Source organism: Ictalurus furcatus, chromosome 21 (assembly GCF_023375685.1).
Source record: "Ictalurus furcatus strain D&B chromosome 21, Billie_1.0, whole genome shotgun sequence".
In the NCBI taxonomy this organism is placed as follows: Eukaryota; Metazoa; Chordata; class Actinopteri; order Siluriformes; family Ictaluridae; genus Ictalurus; species Ictalurus furcatus.
The window spans coordinates 5036515-5057596 of record NC_071275.1 but is presented as its reverse complement, the minus strand read 5'-3'; the positions used below and the strand labels follow the sequence as shown (position 1 = coordinate 5057596).

At 38.9% G+C, this 21082-nt stretch overlaps 1 protein-coding gene across 1 annotated transcript in view; it reads right to left on the bottom strand.

Moving 5' to 3' along the window:
* Positions 1–1121: 1121 nt before the first annotated feature.
* The window catches only part of smarcd1 (SWI/SNF related, matrix associated, actin dependent regulator of chromatin, subfamily d, member 1), a 21594-nt gene continuing 1633 nt past the window's right edge, over positions 1122–21082 (bottom strand). The window contains exons 2-13 of the mRNA XM_053653236.1: positions 16818–16996; positions 16681–16723; positions 16075–16197; positions 13765–13887; positions 12872–12988; positions 12686–12787; positions 12143–12304; positions 11116–11213; positions 10888–11023; positions 5655–5777; positions 4560–4661; positions 1122–2981 (exon numbers count right to left, since the gene is read on the bottom strand). Coding sequence (XP_053509211.1) covers positions 2928–2981; positions 4560–4661; positions 5655–5777; positions 10888–11023; positions 11116–11213; positions 12143–12304; positions 12686–12787; positions 12872–12988; positions 13765–13887; positions 16075–16197; positions 16681–16723; positions 16818–16996 — 1362 coding nt within the window. The 3' untranslated portion in view covers positions 1122–2927. The remainder of the gene's footprint in view (positions 2982–4559; positions 4662–5654; positions 5778–10887; positions 11024–11115; positions 11214–12142; positions 12305–12685; positions 12788–12871; positions 12989–13764; positions 13888–16074; positions 16198–16680; positions 16724–16817; positions 16997–21082) is intronic.

Below are 21082 nucleotides of genomic sequence, written 5' to 3'. Positions count from 1 at the left end.
TGTCATTTAATCACACATTTGAGTGATTTAAATGTACTATTATTAATCACCCCAATTTTGCAACCCCAACCTACTATCTCAGAGGCATGGATTTCCATGACAAACAAATCCACGTAAGGACTAAACTCATGCAAAGTATTGGGAATTACAACGTGCAACACCAATAACAACTGCATGGTGTAATTTAGGATATCAAAAAATGCAACTTTTTGCACAAGTTGTGAACTCTGAAAAATATAGCTATATTTTAAAATCTATGTGAAGATACAACATGGAGCCTTTCAAATGATCAAACTTCAAAGAAGACTTCAAAGAAGTCATTTGGTCTTTAAAAAAGGGTTCGCCTTTTGTACAGGCCAATATCATTTTCTACATGCCCACCAAGATATAATACACAAAAAAGGTGTGCTGTATTAGGAAAATAATCAACAAAAGCGATGATGTGCCCCGACTTACTGTTACCACCTCAAAGTTGAATATAACAGTTTGATATTAAAAGGTGCTAAAAGTTGAATATAACAGCTTGACATTAAAAGGTGCTATATAAAATCAATGATAGCATACATTGGAATGTGACTAAATTGGAGGTCGACTGATTGATCGGTTTTGCCAATTAATCGGCACGATAACCGATTGCTGGAACTATCGGTTATCGGAAAAAATCCACACTGATAGTTTTCCGGATGCGTTCATTGCAGGAGCAGCTGAGAAGGCTCAGCTGCCATTATACAGTACAAGAGCGGCCTCTGAAAGCAAAATAAAAACTCACACTGGCCAATTTTGTCATTTGAAGTGTTTGTGATTCATTTGGCATGTCTATTTGTATTTGGAGTGTTACTTTTTAGTTCAGTTTGGATGGATATCTTTTATTTACTTTAATATTAATTAATAATTCATATATTAATATTTATATATTTATTTCAATTGCTACAGTCAGTACGGTTTATATTTGCAATAAAAGTTCAGCAATGTATTACGTTTTCATTCAGAACTAATTAAAAAATGTATCGGATATCAGCAGGTACTGTCCAACTTGGTTACCGATACCATTAAACTCCACTATCAGTTCGACCTCTAGACTCAGTATTTAGGGTTATATCAAATCATACAATAAACATCAATATAAGTTCATCTTTATTATAAGGCTGACACATTCAAACAAGTTTGGTCCATAAAAGGGGAAAAAAACCCAAAAAAAACCTTACACTTTTTTGTAATGAGGAAATGAAATGATGCACACAAGATTAAATATTGACAGTTTGGAAAATCTTAAGCAAATGACTATTTCTTCGACTTTCAGAAAATTTGGCAACTCAAGCCCGCTACAATCATGGCTCTTAGTGTGTCCTTCATGAAAGTGTGAGTGTACGGAACTGAAGTATTCATTTGACGGCCAGTGAAATGGTAAGAACTTGCTTAAAGATGTTCATGGTGGAGAAAATACCTGAGCATGACGGTGACAGTCATATCGATTTTAAAGCCAGTCGACTAGTTCTAAGCATCTGCTCACCATTTCGCGGCTTTGTAGAGCCGACGTACTACACTACTTCTGTAATATGAATCTAAACCTAACTAATATTCATATAGTCCATATAATGATAAAAATATCAAAAGACAAATATCTACCATTTGCCAAAGGAAAAAAAACAAAGTAAAAGTGGCCCCACAACACATCATCGATTTATCCTTTACGTCAACCACAGTTTGGAATCCACTACAATCTATGCAGCACCGTTTACAAAAGGAATTTCTTGTGTGTGTGTGTGTGTGTGTGTGTGTGTATATTATAAAAAAAAAGAAATCAACTCAACATGATGCAGTAACGGAGTATTGTCAGTCAGGAGACGTTTAAATATCTCAGAATGGAGGCTAATTACTGAACTCGTAACATAAATCCTGGAAGTCACAAAGCCAAGATGATTAAACCTCATGTGTGGTACGCTCATGAGAAACCGAGAATGATCAATCAGCTTTGTTGGTCGTCGAGCTGTTTAGCACTTTAAGAGACACTGCCATAACATATAGTCATTGTTAGAGCTGGTGAAAACAACAATTCAAACAATACTGAAAAAGTCGGTCTAATTACTGAGCTATTTAAACAGATAAGTTGGAAAGAAAAAACAAAACAAAATACATGGTTGAACAGCCGAGACATAGTTTGTGTCTGAAAATTGCTTCTAATTGTTTTTGCACTGGAGGAACAAGGCTAAAGTAATAGAGATCCATCTCAAAATCGTTCTGTAAATATCTGCCTCAAACAACATCCAGTTCGTCAGTGATCTTGCCAGTGTAGTTCAGGACACTGTATTAAAAATATACAAAATTGTAGCTGAACGCTGTAACGTCATGGGGCAGCCATCTTGGACAACAAGAATGTCTTCTTGGTGCTCTGTGGCATCATTGCACATAAGAGACTGCACTTACACTAGTGACTATTAAATATCTATTGTGGGTTATGAAAAGTATCGTCGTCTTATCCAAGTCAAGCGATCAAGGCCTTGAGTCTCCTTCGGTACCTAAACACGCTCGGGCGTTAAAGTTTTACATGCATCCTATCAGAATAACTAAATACCATTGAAGCTTACTTACTTCTATTAGTAGCCTATAAAGAATTTGGCTGAAAGATTTTCACAGCCACTGCAGTAACGACATTTGACTCTAGCTGGAACACGTTAAAAAGGGAGAAGCATCTATTACCCCTCCCCCTAGATAACAACAGGACAAGGAACAGAGTAGGAGACGAGACATTTCGGTTTTCAGGGAACCAAAGCATGTGAGATCTTTCTGGTTTAGAAGGAGTAACACTGAACGCCGTCTCATACCAGCCACAGCAGGAGTGTGGTTAAACAAACTGTAGTTTAGTGTCATTGATAAGGAACCAAAGACAGCAGACAGCCTCTTCTGTTCCCTTAGGTGTCCCTTCCTGCTTATGTATTCCTGATGCCCAGTGCTTGCTCCAGCTCCTGTCTCCTCTGCTGGACCTGGAATTAAATAAACACATCGGTTATTTCAGGAGAAAACAGAAATAACCCTATCGAAGTCTTCAAAGGGACAGCACTCTGACGAGGTAATCAGGTTACAGCCCTATTTGGATGGTATTAACGCTCCATGAAGAGGCGGAGTAATGAGATCCGTTACAGGTGCTACCCGTTGATTTTTATTTCAGTTTGAAATGGATACTTTATTTTCCTTCTTTCACCTTGAGAAAATTCACACCCACTGTTTCTTGACTGCCTCAAATATACAAAATTGTAGCTGAACGCTGTAACGTCATAGGGCAGCCATCTTGGACAATGAGAATTTCTCAGTGCACTGTGGCATCATTGTACAGAAGAGACTGCACGTACACCAGTGACTAAATATCTGTCTGTTATCCACCTTCAGCGATCAAGGAGTCTCCTTCGGGACCTAAACGCGCTCAGGCGTTGGAGTTTTACATGCATCCTATCAGAGCAACTAAACACCACTGAAGGCCAGGCTAAAATGTAGCCCTGCCTGGGTAAACACTAATTTTACAGAAAGATGCTGCCTCCTGGAATGGAACATTTTAATTCTGAGCACAGACTGATGTATTCACTCACATAGCACTTAAATCCATGGAATACTTCAGGCAATTCTTGAAAAAAAAACCCTACGCTTTAAAAAAAAAAAAAAAAAAAAAAAAAAAAAAAATGCTACAGGACATAGATTTGTCTCCATACTCTCGACTCGAATCGTCAATCCCACAAGCTGACTAAACTGGCCAGCGAAAGCTACAACCAGTATAAAGCCTCATTTTATTTTTTATATATGCCACTATATAGATATAAAATTGTTGAATCTGAAAAATAATTCCATGCTCCCATAATTAATAAGGTGTATATTTAACTGTGTCTGATGTAAAAGATAGAAACATCCCAGCTCAAAGATGAGGGGAAAAAAAGCTACTATCTGGCTTGTATCATGACATAAAAATCTGGGATCCAGATGGCTATCGAGAAAAACAAAACATAATATACCATACTACAGATGGCACTGAGGAAATAACACCACCATAAGAAGACACGTTTTCAAGGCAAAGATCCTCAGGATGGTAGGACACATCACAAGGGAATTCTTTCTGGGTCAGCTAGGGGCCACTGGACCATTCCTATAACAAACTTTAAGACATATCTGCTTTATTGCTAAGATATAGTATTATTAATAACTAGATTACAAAAAACAGCCGAAAAAGAAATGTGGAACTGTAGACCTTTTGGCACTCTGCAATCAGAGCCTGCTCTATGTATCTGAAGACTTACTGTGGTTAAAATTGTTCAAAATAGCTCATGCTCTGAAAACCCACCACCATGCTTCTGTAAATTAGGAGCAAAACCTTAAGGTGGATATTTTGAATTCGAAAACAAGCCGATGTTCTTGTAGAAGTTATTTGGGTGTGGCGTGAGCATAGGGAGGAGTGGACGGTGATCTGTTTGATCATTTTGTTTAGAAGACTATAGCGAACAATGAACATTGGTAGAAAATCTGATTTGAGAATTCTTTTATTAAGGCACACCAACACCAGGCAAACAAAGCCTTACCTTGGAGTAGAAGTAGCGACATACAGCCTCTTGAGCCCAGGGCTGGAAATAAAACTCGGCTCTTCTCTCTTCTTCGGGGTTTCCTACCACGTCGGTCATGGTCTACACGAGACAGGAAGATCATGGGAAGTCCAGTTAGTGATTAGTTTAATTTCATGCATGAGCAGGGAGATGCCCACCTACAGAGTTAACTGTATTTTTTGTTACAATAATCCACGACCAAAATAAGAAAACCTAAATCCTTCCAAAGGAGGATAATTTGTGATTGAAATGATCCGTGCAGTTGATGTTGACTGCATGTTCCGATCTCCAGTGCCGTTGTAATCAGAGTAGCCAATGACTTCCTCACACTAAGCCTTTTTGAAAGCACAAACGCCTATTCAGAGTTACAGCACTATCAAACCTGTCCATTACCTGAGAAACTCAGGTACTCACTCAAGGTGCCTAAAATAACCAACATGGACTATTTGCCCTGTACACTGTAACTAGTGGTCGCTGCACTCAACCCAACCCATTGGTTTCACTTGTGGTTCCCACTGTTCTTCCTACAGCTTTCTTGCTCTTGGTTCATTTAAATTTCCATTTAAGCTGGTCAAAAACAACACTTTAACAGCAGTGTGCTTGGATGTGCTTACATGTGAATACATCCTCATTTTTTAAAAAAAAAAAAAAACAACAAATAAAAACAACAGAATGGTTTAAAAGTTAACACTTGTTACAAAATTAAGTCACCAACTGGATGACTTCACACTAGTTGTGCATTGTGAAATCAGCAACATTCACAACCTTCGATGGAGAGTCACTCTCATGCATTCCCCACCACTTATTAGTCCAGTCAGCCATATACTGGCGCACCACCAAGAAACGGCTGAGCGGAACAAACAAACACGGGTATAGATGGAGGCCTGGGGTGAAGGTTAAACAATCCATCGCTAATCTTACTGAATGAGGGAAGCACTGAAACCTGCCGTTCAAACCCAGCAAGAATACAAGGTTTATAACTGGTGATTGAACTTCAGATTCACTTGCAGGATATTACTCTGTCAAAACAAATACAGCATTGCGCTTTGGGGTTGATCATAAAGTGTATTTTACCTTGAGGTCCCTGCACTGGGACTGCAGCCAGTCATTGATAAAGCCCTGAGGATCACGGGCAAAGCTCAGCATGAACTCCCTCTGAGTCTTCAGCTGATTGATGGTCTCAATGGTCTCGTGAATCTAAAGGTGATGCCGACATGGATGGAAAGGGTTCAAAAGCCAAAATCTCAATGTGTTGAAAATAAATAAATAAAGGCAATAAAACAAAAAAGAATTAGATCACTACAAGCTAACTTGGTGACAAAACTAGGTCAAAGGGAACAAAACAACACAATCTGGTGAAAAAGAAGAAAAAAAAAAAAAAGATTAACTCGGTGAGAACACAAAGTAAAAATGTAAATACACCATTAGTCTAAATACTAGAATAATAACGTTTCCCATTATACGCAACAGAACTGAGCCATAAAGGCCATAAAACACTATAATCAGACTGAACGTTTGCTGGAACGTTTGATGTAAAAGTGCAAAGTACATCTTTACAGGACATATCCAGTTTAGTTGTTTAAATGTATAAGTTGCAAAATGCCAATGAACTGAGCAGGGTCATTAGGGCATGGACTGTGACACCAGCTTTAGATCAGTCATTACCAAACCACAAAAAAGGGAGGAATTCCACTCCAAGGCCATTAACACTCTGCCATGTGCACAAACACTGGCCAAAAACATCACCCTAACCTTCTGAAATGAACTGTAAAATGTTCAGCTGTAAAACTGATTAAAATGCACTACATGTCAGCATCTTCCTAGATCAGGTTTTTTTTTAAGGGGGGAAAAAGGCCCATTGTGTGAAACTATATGCAAACAAAGAGTGTTTGGAAGCTGTGCTGCCGGAAGATGCACAACACTTTGAAATATGACCAAAAGGAACAGGGTGCGCAGCAAAACAATGCCGTAAAGCTTCAGTACTTATAAAAATAAACTGTATTCTTCATTCCCCCTGAACAACACAGAACAAAAACAGACTGGACTGAACCTATTGTTTACCTCACTCTACAGCTGAAGTGACTAACCACAACACAAGCTAGATAAAAGACCAGTCACTGAGGGCTTACGGACAGTGTGAACTGGCGATCATGAATAAACCAGACAGTACAGACCTTAGTCTGGAAAAAGTGATTACTTTATTATCAATTCGGTATTTTGTTTTGGGGGATTGGCCTTAACGGTGCACTTGACAAAAATATTACAACAATGATCAATACACTGCAAATAATAAAGGTATTTGTCAGTGCCTCGAATATGAGTAGAAGTGATGGGAATAAATAACTGAATTTGGAAACAAACAAACCAAAAAAATCATAAGATTGGGAACATCAGCTTGCTTACTAGCAAACACGGCTATTTTTAGAATTTACACACAGCGGTTACCAGAACATTAGCTCGCTTCGGCTAATTTTAGTATTTACACAGCTTACTAGCAAACAGGAAATATTTAAAGATCAAGGTAAAGAATTTATTTTACATGAAGTGTCCCTAACCTTTGTGTATTCTGAAAAAGCAGTGAGGGGTGTAGTTTTAGTAAAAAAATAGTATTAACTGCCACACATACAACATTACTTACGGTGCTACTGTATTGATGATACTACATGTAAAAAATAAAAAATAAATACAGTGGCATCAGCGGTATTTTTAAGCTTTAGTATCACGATACAACAATGCTACCGGTACACTGCGCAACTACCCTACACTTCACATAATTAATCAAATCAAAAAGCAACAAAAATAAGTCGGCTAAGCGGCACGTAATTCTGAAAATGCACTTATGAAACTTTCATTGGTCAGAAATGCAGCAATGGAAAAAAGTACCTTTACCATGAGTGTGTACAAAAAAAAAAATTTAAAAAAAAAAAAAATTCACCCAAGCACAAAGGTGGCGCTTATATAACTAGTTTAAAACATTTTGCTTAAACCTCCACAGCTTATTTTCCCTTTTAAGGTTTTGGTCCAAATACCCAGAACACACTGCATTTCTACAGTGCTACAGCTCTGGTCCTGGGGCTCAGTTTAACAACTTGAATCTACAACCCAAAATACACAGCACGTTCGGTTCGATCGAATCGCTTTTTCACTGCTATCAAACTGTGCTAGTGTTGACTTGGAACAGAAGCTTACTTAGACACTCTTAGACAAGTTGCTTTGGTCCAAGATTGGATTCAAAGGGACTAAATGCTGCATGTGTGAACCTACCCCCTATTCTCAGTCTCAGATGCTCTTCCCATTGGCTCAGGGGGTGTCTGACCTTCTGTACACTTTTCTAGCTGCAAGCTTCAGAATCTTTAATACTGCAATGTGACTGCGATCGGATGTGTCTTCGATGAAATACCAAATTATACAGAAAACAGAAACTCATGTCAATCCCAACAATAAGGCTGATCTTCAAACCCGTTACTTTAACTTTAAATACAACACTGATGTAATAAACCGCTGAGCAATGAATGCAGGATAAACATTTAATATTGCCACAAGCCTTCAGACATGCCCACACGCAAACTGATAAAGGTGAAAGACTAACACGGAATGGCAGAATCAGTGAAATCACTGCAAGCTGACTGACTAGTGATGAAACCAGGTCAAAGGGAACATATCTGAAAAACAATGGGCACAAAGGTTGAAAAGTGAAAAGACAAAAAAAAAGTGAGGACAGCAGCTCCAAATAGAAAACTGGATTCTCCAGTGAACGAACAACAAGCTCATACACAGTTTAGTACCAGACTAGGCCTAATTACTCTAAATGTGGTTAATATACATTTGTATTCATTATGATTACACAACACACAAAAAAAAACCCCTGACTAGCAAATGATTTACTTAGTAATTCCTGAGACCCTTAATGATTTGAACAGTTATGTGCTAAAACATGGTGTCATTTAATCCTACAGGGGCAGAAGAGACACCGTGGTCGTTGTACACAAATTAATGTAATGCTGATAAGAAGATACACCTATGAACAAAAGGTCATTATGCAAGCAAAGCATTTCACAATAATACCGCTTTTCAAGAGTACCATTCTTCCCTACATGTGCCAGGACCTTTTAATGCGTTTATTAGTTTGAGGTGATAGCAAACAACTAACTATGACCTATAAGGTGATTATATGACCAATAATCACCAATAAGGTGACTCACTGTCCATGGGCCATGTTGTTGCTCATGGAGCGAGTATAAATGTTTGCATACAACATGGATTCTTGGGTTGTAAATGAGAATGTTGGAGTATCCGCAACAAGACACCACATCATAAACATGATAGAAAATTAGGAGTTCAGTTTAGTCAGAGGAAAAAGCTTTGCATGATCCTCTTGGAATCTAACCCTTATTTACATAAGGTATCTGGCATTAGACTATCTGGCTTTTAAGTAAGAAAGCTATAGAGGTGGAAAGATATACTTCCCTGCCAGTGATTGGTCCACACATAACACGATCACAGTTTCACTCAAATATTCAAAAATGATTCCAAACCACAGACACAATGATTTCAATGCCTAAGAGCTTTGCAATTATTGAAAGAAGAAAAGGGGGGGGTCCCCTAACATGTTTAAACTACCAGCTATTTCTAAAGACATTGGATAAGAATAGCCGTGAGAATGAATCTGCGTGTATTGATGACTGAGAGCTCAGCAATTTTGATACTTGCAACTAAAAAAAGACTAAAGTGTCCTCATTGTGCCCTAAGGGTGTTCAAACTTGAAATCTTGAATCACTTTTTTGCTGCTTTATTTAAAGTCTGCCTACACATGTGTCAAGTCCCTGTGGTAAAAAGACCTTAAATCACAGGTGCACTGGTTAATTAGCTGCCAAGGAGCTTCAGTTTGAAAGCAGAACAGAACCACTGAAGAATGCAAACAGAAAAAAGGATTTCAGATTGCTGAAAACTAACATCTAAATTTTTGTCTTTTCTACCATCAGTTACTTACAGCAAATTAGTGCGAGAAGGTGCTATAGAAACAATTGTTTCCTGTGTTAAAGTAAACAATCATAATACATTATAATAAATTATAATTATCATTGTCGTGTATAATTAGGAGGCACCGAAGATGCGTAGGCCTGCTATTTATTCTACCTTTCCTTATTACTCTTCTTCTGGCTAGGGCGTCGATGGCAGCCCACAGAACTGTCTGGTAAAAAGTCGTGAAATTTGGCCAACTGATTGGGGAGGGTCTAAAGAACATTCTGACCAAATCTGGGCCAAGTGCTGCCAAAGCTCTTGTGCCACCATCGGGTCAAATTTGGAAGTAAGTTTATGGTCATAGCTGTGTGTCAAAAAGCCAGGCAACGCTGGATTCCCTGGGCCGAGACGAGTTCAACACATCCTATGATGTCAATAACTTGGATTATGTAAAAAAAAAATAAAAAATAATAATAATAATAATAAAAAAGTTTTCCCCACCACTCCTACAAATTTAGTCCAATCACCACCGAATTTGGCAGACATCATCTACAGAGTAAGCCTCATAAAAACTTAAAAATTAAAATTTTTAAAATGTTTAAAAATATACTCTAAATGGTTTTGTTCGTAATGAAACAAAACTGAAGCAAAACTTGGTAGGTACATTCACGACCAAGGCCTGAAGCTATGCAACAAATTTCATGCCAGCGCCACCTACTGGTCAAAAGTTACCACAACTTTTGCTGCTTCCCCTAAAAAATTTTTTGCCACACTTCACAGAAATTTGGCTCACATCATCCTGAAACCCGTCCGAACAAAAGTTATCAAAGGAATTCTGAAATTCAAAACCGTTCTCCTGTTATGGCTCTGTGATTGCGTAGGCAACAATTGTAATGTGTCTTTGAATGTGCAACTCACCAAATCCAGGTGCTTGGCCCCCAAAAATGCTGCTTGCAACTTTAATTATCATCATTATTGCTATTATTACAACTACAACACGGAGGATCATGATGACATGCCCAACACTTTTTTTTTTTAAATAAATGAAATGTCCGTTCTTTTTGAGGCCAGCCTACATAAAAGGTAATACAAAGCAGTTAATCTTTTAGGTTTATTGTTTGTTAATATTGTAATGAACAGCCAAATGTTTAACAGTGCCAGTTTTACTAGCTATCTGGTGTGATAACATGACATTAAAAAGCTAACGTTCTACATTCTTAGCCAGCTTTAATATAAGTAAGTAGACTCGCCCTTGTATACACATCCATGAAACGATGTTCAACCAATTCATTCAATCTGAGGGCTCTTAATTAAAACGGTAAGGCACTAAAGGGTTTTTGCATACCTTGTTATCCAAGCCTGCAATCTCCTGCTGACTGGCAGTGGACAGCAGAAAAGAGTTCATCTGGGTCTTGAGGGTATCATCCACTTCAACGTCAATATCATAACAGGCCGTCTTCTTCTGGTCATTCGGGTCCACGCTGGTGATGGGCCAAACAGGAGCACATAAAGAATGAGTGGATCTCTTCGAGGTACCTCAGGCAAAAACACTTTCATAACATTAGAGTTCTACCTTATGACATGGTTAATGATGATCGGTTCGGGAGGCATCAGCAGAGCATGCAGCCGCTGCGGAATCTCAGAAAATTTCATCCTCTGAGTCTCAAAGATCTGCAGAGAACAAGAGTTTAAAAAATATATATATATATATTTTAATCTTTACACTAGTATTGAGTTCAGGATTCTTAGTGCATAGTTCTTAGTACTGTTTTATTTGTTAACCAATCTGACCAAGCACCAAATGTCACCTACAGTATTTCTGTTCCCTGCAATTCACGGGTTATATTCATACACTGTTTCTTATACATTACTGTTTCAGTAGTAACAACCAAAACAAAGGGACTTCCATGCCAGATGGTCAACAACAAAAACTTTGCTTCAGCAGAAAAAGGAGACAAGCGGGTCAGGATGACTCAACCAACCGGTTTTGTGGATACTGCAACACTAAACGTTTTTATACATTAAAACCAATTATAAAAAGGTACAATGAATTGCTTCTAAAATGAAAATGTTGGCTGTGTAAAATATTTTTCGGGTGGTAGCAGCATCACACAACCTCCTTCATGTTTTATCCTGTACTTGAAACATAATGTTCTCATCCATATAAAGCGTCCATAAAACAGGTTGAAGAAACCGAGAGGACTGCATTAATTAATACATATTTTGAAATATCACAATAGGCTGGGACATGAAAGGTGTCACAAGTGGCTTGAATTTCCACAACGGTAAATAGTGTTCAGGATATACCGAATTTAAAGCAGCTTAGCCAGATAGCTGCATGTAAAATAAGTTGTAGAGAGTGTAGATGTATTAATTGTAAGAGACAATCCAAATGAAAGTGCAGGATTTTAAAATAGAAAAGAAAATTGTAAGCAATTTTCAGCAACTGACAAACAGAATTATCCACAAAATAACATTTATAATATATATTGATATACAGGCACCCATAAGACCAAGATGCACGTACAAAAAAACAAAAAGAAAAACAAAACAAAGGATTTTATTCACTTTCAGGTTCTCGCTGCATTTCTCATCCTTACCTGCTGGAGGTATTTGTCGCAGTTGATGAACTCGCGCTCATGTGGGTCCTGCAGTTTGTGCGTCTTCACGTACTGCCACAGAGCCTGGATGATGACTGGTCTGGTCTGGGTATGGATGCCCAGCATGCGAGCCAGTCTGGGGTCCAGCTTAAACTGAGGAGGCTGCAGAGTGCACAGGACAAGATCACTTTAACACAGAACACACTTCATCTCTACGCTCTCATCATCACACTATGGGTTGCTGACTCAAGAAGCAAATTAGAAATGACATCACGACTATTAAAACGGCGCCTTTCCCTCTGTTGAGCTCACTACGTGATTACAGCAACACCTGGTGGTTCCTAGAGATTTGAGCAGGCTTTGAAAAGAAAACCTTGTTGGTCTGCCAGTAGAAATTTAGAGCTCTGCAGTTATCACACACACAGACCATTGTTTTGGTATTTGGTGCATCACTGTTTTAGCAGGTTTTTCTGCGCTAAGGACATCTGAAATACTCGTATAACGTTAATACATTTCACATCCGGTCCATAGCAGATGGTTTACCTGGTAGTCGAGCATGAGGAGGACAGTACAGCGCACTCCCACGTCTCCGGGCCTTTTCACCTGGAAGCCGTCAGTCTCCTGAGTAGTGGGTGTTCTGTGCCACTGCGCAAACAAATCAAACACCTATTACACACAAGCACAGCCTCTGTTGTGTGACTGACGGCTATCGATGGCAAAGTGTCTTACCTCTACCAAATGATTGTCAGGCCCATACAAGTCTTTGTCCAGTTCAATCACTAAAGACTTGAAGAAAGAGGAAAACTTCCGCTTCTGCTTGGTGGCCTCGTATTTAGATACAGCAGTCTGAAAGAAATGAATTGGACAGATAAGGAACGGTCTCAGCAAAATAGCTTCATATACATCTTGATATGCTTTCAGAGCAAAACATGGGATTTGCTATTTTTTATATATATCGTCTGCAAAGACAGACTTCTATAGAGAGGCTAAAAACAAACAAGTTTCTCAAAGGATTTTGCACAATTTGAGAATCACATGGCAGCACAATGCTTAAAATCATGCAGATACACATCAGGATCTTCAGATAATGGGGAGAAAATGTGAGCTCAGTGACTACAACCCGAGACCTGTTTGAGTATGGGTTGAGTATTTCAGAAACTGCTTATGTCTTGGGATTTTAATGCAGGACAATCTCTAGAATTTACAGAGAATGGTGGGAAAAATACAAATATTCAGCGAGCTGCAGTTCTGCAGGTAGAAACGCCTTGTTGGCTGGTTCAAGCTGACAGGAAGCCTTGAGTAACTCAATCACTCTTCACAACTACTTGAGGCTACCAGTGGGAACAGGCTCCCCAATTCTGTAAGCTGAAGATCAGAAAAACACTGCCTGGACTTTTCCCATTGTCTGCTACTGAGGTTTAATACATGTGGGGTTTCAAATCTGCAGCAACTCTGTAGCGACGCTGATGTCCTACTATGCATCCGTGAGACTTCAGGCCCACACGATTTCACTATGAACAGAATGTCTTCAGAAGTAAAATAACCAAAAGGCAACATCCCTACACAAAAGCGCTCGTTATAATTCCAGGATATCTAGAATACTTAGATACGTCGATACTTACGTCCTCGAGCAGCCGGCCTTCGACTCGCAGCTCCCACGATGCTACGGTTCCCTCACCATCCTCGGCGTCAGGCTTGGCAGGGTTGAAAGTGTTGGAGATAAAAATTCGCAGCTTTCGTTTTTGCTGTGTAAAGAACACAAATCAACCATTTTACTAACCAAATGATTTCATTTATCCATCAGCTGATCTTATTCTCACTCAGACATGGTGTATACACACACACACACACACACACACACACAAATGTTTATCACAAACCCGGACTTTCCCGCAGTAGTTTTGAAAATCCTTTCCAGGTTCATATATGACCAGTTGTGTTATAATCCTGTTACAGCTTCCAGCTTACTTTTTCAAAATTACATAAAGCACTGGATGAGACTATATTTAATTAATTAATTAATTAATCCTAATGGCAGAATTATACCACTTTGTTCATTTACTAGATTTAAATCAACATTCTAGTTATTGCCCCTTAGCCGAAAAAGTGAAATGTTTCTATTCCTGTTGAGTAAAACAAAACCCCATTTCAGTGTCTACATTCAACATAGGGTATTTGATTACTGAATACTCAGCCACAAAATGACTTATTACATTTCACAACAAATACTTAAACTAGGCAGGTGTCAATCATTTCTACACGATACATCATAAGATTTAACCTTCACGATTCTGGTTTCAAGAACACTAGAAATGAATCACTAGCCCTGCGCTCCATTTAGAACGAGGCCCCTTAGGTATTTAAAAGTGGCACAGAAAGCAGCTCTGGAATTCTCTTTACTACTCAATACCTTGTGAAAGTTTAAACGTCTATTGCTCTAGCCTCTAAAGCGATTTGCCTGTTAAGCGAGTTAATTTACTCATTCACCACCTTTTGTTGCTTTTTTAATCTAATCTATTCAACCTTTGTTTGGTTTTATGGCCAGATTTTCAGATTTTACTTCCAAATGTCGTTTTTAGAAAGCAGGCTTCATTCTTTCATTAGAAAGCTGCTTCAAACATATCACACACGCCGCGAAGCGTCCGGCCTCGTCAATGTCCAGGCACGCAAGTCTAAATATTAAATAAATAGCGAGCTTACGATGTAATTTACGTTCAACTCTCACATGCTATGAATGAACCAAGTAATTCAATCAACTTCCATCACTTTTTATTTATGAGGTTACAATAAAACACTACAGTATCAATGGGTTTAATGAATTTTTTTTTTTTTTTAACTTGTAAAAACATATAAAATTAAAATGTAATTTAATGCGTCATTCAGTACGTGTACATGGACAACAATAATCCGATATTAACCCGATTAAGACGATACTCTTGATTAAGAAACTAGCATGTAAACAGCGATTATTGATGACCTTAATCCGGTTAAGGTCATACTCGTAGTAAATACAAATGGAATTAAGACGTGTGGAGTATTCCTGTTTTAGTCGCATTATCGACGTGTGTTACAGACATGTAAACACCTTAATCACACTATTAACGTCGTGTGAGAGTTTTCACCGCATTTTATGACAGGACACGATCACACACTGCAGTGCTCAACCGTTTGACGGTAAACAAGAGAGCACGGCTGTGTCCGAAACCGCGTACTTACCTGCTGTATAGTAGGAGAAATACATGTATACAGTACGCGAAATACATGTGTTCCGGCTACTATATAGACGGTAAGTACGTGGTTTGGGACGCAGCCCACGGCTTCAAGCAGTCGTCTATTTGCACGTACAATATGACAAATAATTAACTGCACCTGAAGCGTTCGTAAAATTAAAACTAAAAACACCCAAAAGTGTATACGGTACCATAACGAAGACCAACTGTATATCGATACGTGAAATTCTGGAGAGAACATCGGACGGTGTGGCGCGGTGACGTAATGACGTGTGCCATTAATCGAACTATGTTCTATAACATGTAAAACGGGATCATGAAAGGAGTACTCTAAAAGCGACTCATGTAAACACCTTAATCATCTTACTCAGAGTAAGGTCAATAATTAGATTACCGCTGTCCATGTAAACGTAGTCACTGACATTACCACCAAAGTCTCATGAAGCTCCTGCAAAGTCACCGTGAACCCTGTGGAGTTTCGTGAACCCTGCCCTAGCCGATCACACTTTCTGCCCAATGCCAATACTGATAAGCATATAGAAATCTTTTTTTTAATATTTTTTTATTATAAATATATCATGAAAAGCATCATAAGCAGCTATAAAATGTTTTTAGTGATTATTGTGATAATTGAATATTCTCTCATGCATTTGTACTTCCAGGTACAGGTGATTTTACTGAAGGTAAGCAAAGATGTTCAACCTTGATGGGTCTCTTCAGTGCCTCCTGGATATCGAGTCTCTTGCGCATGATGGTTTGATCCAGCTTCCTCTCGAAGGCCAGCAGATCCATGTAAGCCTGAGACTCTGGGACTAGCTCTCTGATCTGCAGCGACAGGAAGAAGGAAAAAAAACGTGAAAATCAGACTGACTGAAGTTACAGGATTGTGTTGCGTTAGATTTGGCTTTTTGCAAATTTTTATTTAAATGATGTCGTCGTACATAATCAGGAGGCAAAACTGACTGAATAAACATCTACTAATACGGAGTAAACATGTAGATAAGAGTCAAATACTACATGACATGCACATGTCATAGCCTGCTATTACTTAGAAACATCAAACGTGGCGATCGTGCTGCGTCCGTCAGGCCCATCGAAAGGAGGCGTGGCCTATGTGCCTATTAGCCCCAGTGAAAGAGGTGTGGTCTCCCACTTGTCAACGCTAAAGTCTTTCTGATAGAAATTCAACTGTTTGCAAACTACTGAATCACATCTTGCAAACATTAACATATCAAAACAATAGCAGTTTTATGTGCGTTTTATAAGGAGTAATACACTTCTACTTAATTTGGGAAAAACGCCACTTACTCTCTGAGGTAGAATTTTATCAGCCATCTTCTTCTTCTTGGCACTGAAAGAGGCGGAAAAACAAAACACAATTTAGATCTGAAGATACTACAAAAGTACTGGGTAGCTGCACAGATACACATTTTTGGTTTACTCACTGTTGGTTGCGGTTCTGTTGCTGTTGGACCTGCTGTGGGATCTGAGGTGGTGCAGGCCTCTTGCGAGACGGGTCCATGACTGGCATTCCAGGGCGAGGTACTGGACTAGCGCCGTAGCCTGGAGGACCCATGGGTGGGCCTTGAGGAGTCATCCGGTTTGCCGGGGGCATCCCAGGTCTCTGCATATACAGAAAGGTACGGTCCGTTATCCAATTCAACAGAAGACCATTCTTCTGGTCTTCGAGATGCACGTCGAGTCAAGAAGGAATCAGACACTTGCTGTACACACTGCTACAGAGAATTAAGCTCAGATTCCCTTGAATTAAGAAATAATTCAAGCCCCTCAACACAATACGTACAACTTTCTCTCTCAAAGAAAGCAAAATATGACTCAAATCACATCTCCTAAGCTGTTTCACGGGTAGCTTAAAGAAAAGTTAATACTAATATTTTTTCCCCTTAAAATAAGCATGTGTTGAATATGTGAATTTTTTTTGGCAGTCTTGCCAAAATGCACTGATTTATCATCTTATAACATTTTAATGACATGTTTTTGGGTTACAAACACAAATTATGCTTACAATAAAGAAGAATAAATAATAAGAATAAAAATAATAAAACTCCTTCACTCCAATCTGAGATGTAAGGGTGTCATTTATTGAGCCAGGAATAAAGCATGATGGATAAATGCATTTATAGACTCAGAAATAACTGAATTTATATAAATGACCCAGTTCAAAAGTTTATATTTTTTTATGAACATTTTGCAGATTCTGTAAGGTGTATATAAACCTATGACCTCAGCTGTATGATGAGTATTGCAGTTTTATCCATCTCGAACACAATTCAACACGGTTTTGCTCGGCAGTTTGTTAGCGAACCTGTATATCGCGATACATGACGTGCATCACAGAAACAGCCTTCAAGCATTGTGACGTGATATTTTAAAATCATATCGCCCAGTCCTGATACCCCTCAGTTGAACACTGAGCAAAACAAGCAATTTGTATAATAATGTAGCTCTAATGTTGCATGGATGTATTATTTTGTAGTACAGCCTGAGGATTCTACTTCAAGTGGAGAATACGAGTCGCTACATAAATGGAAATGCAATACTACCGACATGTTAAGCACAACATGTATAGGTGATGGCGGCCACCAACCTCCCCAAAGCAACAGAGAAATTTCAGAAAAATCAGTGATAGAAAAAAAGTATTTAAAAATTAAATAAACAACAACAACAACAACAACAACAATAAGAAGAAGAAGAAGAAGAAAAAGAAGAAGAAGAATTTCCAATACTCACCAAGCCATGAGCCAGGAACTCAAATAAGCGGCTTCGCGTGTCAGACCACATGTGCAACACGGGTTTAAGAAAACCGCCCAAAGGTCTGTATTCAAACACCTGCCTCCTGTCTCACTTTTACTCACTGAGAAACCACTAACGATCCAGCTGCTGATCCTTTAACGACACACACTTCACTCCACCCGGTGTGCATAGGCTGCTACAGTACTGCTACACAGCTCTTCAGCACATTTTACCCAACCTGAGCATGCGTCACTCACAGCGAGTACTGCTGCACGATACAACGGCAGAGCATTGACGCGAACTCTTTGTGACTGCAATGAAAAGCATGCTGTTTGACAGCTGTACATTTTCTACTACGTGACAAAAGACTCGTTTTTCCACAAAAAAAAAAGCTGCTCTCCTTTCACAGCACAGCGTGCTCCTCCGACCTTGAAACTCAGTGCGAGCGCGTAGACCGTGGACACGCTGAACACACCGACACGCAAGCGTTCTGTGGAAGTCGTGAAGGCCACCGAGAGAAAAGCGCAGGATGCGGCTTTAGAGGAAAAAAAAAACATCCCTGAGTGATGAAGATAAATTCAGTAGTGACTAATATCCGTTCATACAGCCCTTTTAATTCAACTCCTCATGGAATCGTTCCACTCCATACAGGTCTCTTGTGGAAACTGACAGACCTGATACTCTCGCATCAGGACTGTATACATGACAACCGAGGTGCTTGTTTTAGCCGTGTTAACTAAAGATGACGTTACTAAACAGTAAAACACCGGAAGTTACCATAAAAACGTACACTGCGGCTCTCAGCGGAAGAGCACGAGTTCGAATCCCGACGATCAAAACTGACCATTCAAATCAATTAAATTTTATGTGTATAGCACTTTTTACAATGGTCATTGTCTCAAAGCAGCTTTTCAGATATATATATAAACACAGGATAAAGATTTTAACTGTGTGAATTTATCCCAACTGAGCAAGCCGGTGGCAAGGAAACGCTCCCTAAGATGATATGAGGAAGAAACCTTGAGAGGAACCAGACTCAGAAGGGAACCCGTCCTCATCTGGGTAATAATGGACAGTGTAAAAGTAAAGGAAAGTTCATTATGGTTTTATATGAAGTCTGTTTGTTGAACTGTTCAAAACAATGCTCTCTGGTTGGGAGAGATGGCATACTCTCTCTCTTCTCAATCCCAGAGACACTAGCATCTGTGAGCTCATGGATGTGGAAGGATGTAAATATAGGTCTGTCACGATAACTACTATTGTTGGACGATATATTGTCCCAGAAAAATAATTGCGATAAACAATATTATCGTCATTTTAAGACCATTTTATACCACTGGTATAATTGTAATTTTCACGTAAACATTTCCAAAACTCGAATTCTAAAAAGACATTACTTCAGTTAGCGGAAAAATATTAGCGAACACCAGATTTTTAAATCAACAGTCCACGAGAGGACGCAGCGGATAAATACAAACCAAAACAGCACGGTGTTATATTGTTTAATGCAAAGAACAAACCTGGCTGTTAAAGTGCAGAACATTACACAATCGAAAGATTTAACCCAGGCTCCCGGGCCTGTTCTAGTGTTAAATTTCACACGGTGTTTAGTCGTATTTTTAGTCTTCAAATTTAGTCTATTTCCTCATGTCATATTAATCGAGTCAATTTTACTCTGACTGAAAGGGCATTGAATATCAGTCAGCAGCATTTTACTTGACGAGCACATACAAAAATTCAACCAAATATTCACAACATTTTACATATTAACTTAAATATGCGCCAACAAAAACCATCAAAATTGCCCTGACTGTGAAATCCTGATTGCGTGAAACAATAAAATTACAGTGAGTACACTACTGTAATACAATACTGCGAATTCTTCCTGCTTTAAATTATCCGTCGTCCGTGTTTTAGCGCGGCGTTACCGAATTCGCGCTTTACTTAAGTTCGAGTTCACACGTGCTTCGACAGGATTATTTTAAATGCTAGAACTACTATTTCTAGATTTTTCTTCCTCCATTAAACATCAGTGCATTGTTCATATCTTGGGCATCGTTTTTTTTTTTTAAATTCACGGTATGTTCGAATTGAAATCAGTATGAGTGCTTGCTACACATTAAATTTGAACGCACACAGTTCTTGCACTCGAATGTGCATTTTTATATTAAATTCGACGAATATTCAAGGTTCGGAATTGAAATCTGACAGCCTTGGAGAGGACGAGAGGACAGAGGCAGTGCGAACGGCTAAAATGTTGCTGACGTTCATGCTTATGTAAACAAACACGCATGTAAACGCAATGGGCGATATCGAGGTTAGTAATAAATAAATAAATAAATGATCGAGGTCATGTGCATACGTGGTAAGACAATGTAATTACCAGGGCAGGCCGAGGTAAACGGCTCTTTCCTCGGAGTGCGTTACGCCGCCCTGTGATGCAGCAGGAGCAGCAGTTCGAATAGATGCAGTTGGCTGGCTTTAATTAGAGGTTTAATCTGGTGCTCTTTGGGGGAAAAAAAGTAATGTTTGGACACCCTGGTTTAGGCCCAACTCCTTTTCTACACAACATTCCTTTCCTTGCAATACGAGGGTGACATTTGGGATTTAAATTTCATTTTCAGAACACACTTTCACACTTTTCTATTCTCCTGTAAGAGAAATTGACTTATGGCATGCACATAATGCCAGTGAATCAGTCCCAAAGGTAATAACACATAAGCATGGATTATAATTGTTTTATTAAGGCATGTTCTAGGCTAACTATTGACATAAACCTAACATTTTTTATAGTAGTATATGCTATCTTAACCTATCTGAGACTCAAAACAGGAGTCTCATTTGTATTATGTTTCCATGTTCATTCTCTACAACATAACGTTACACCTGCAACTACAGTACCATATAACACACACCTACCGTACTACAACACACACACCATGTAACACATCTACAG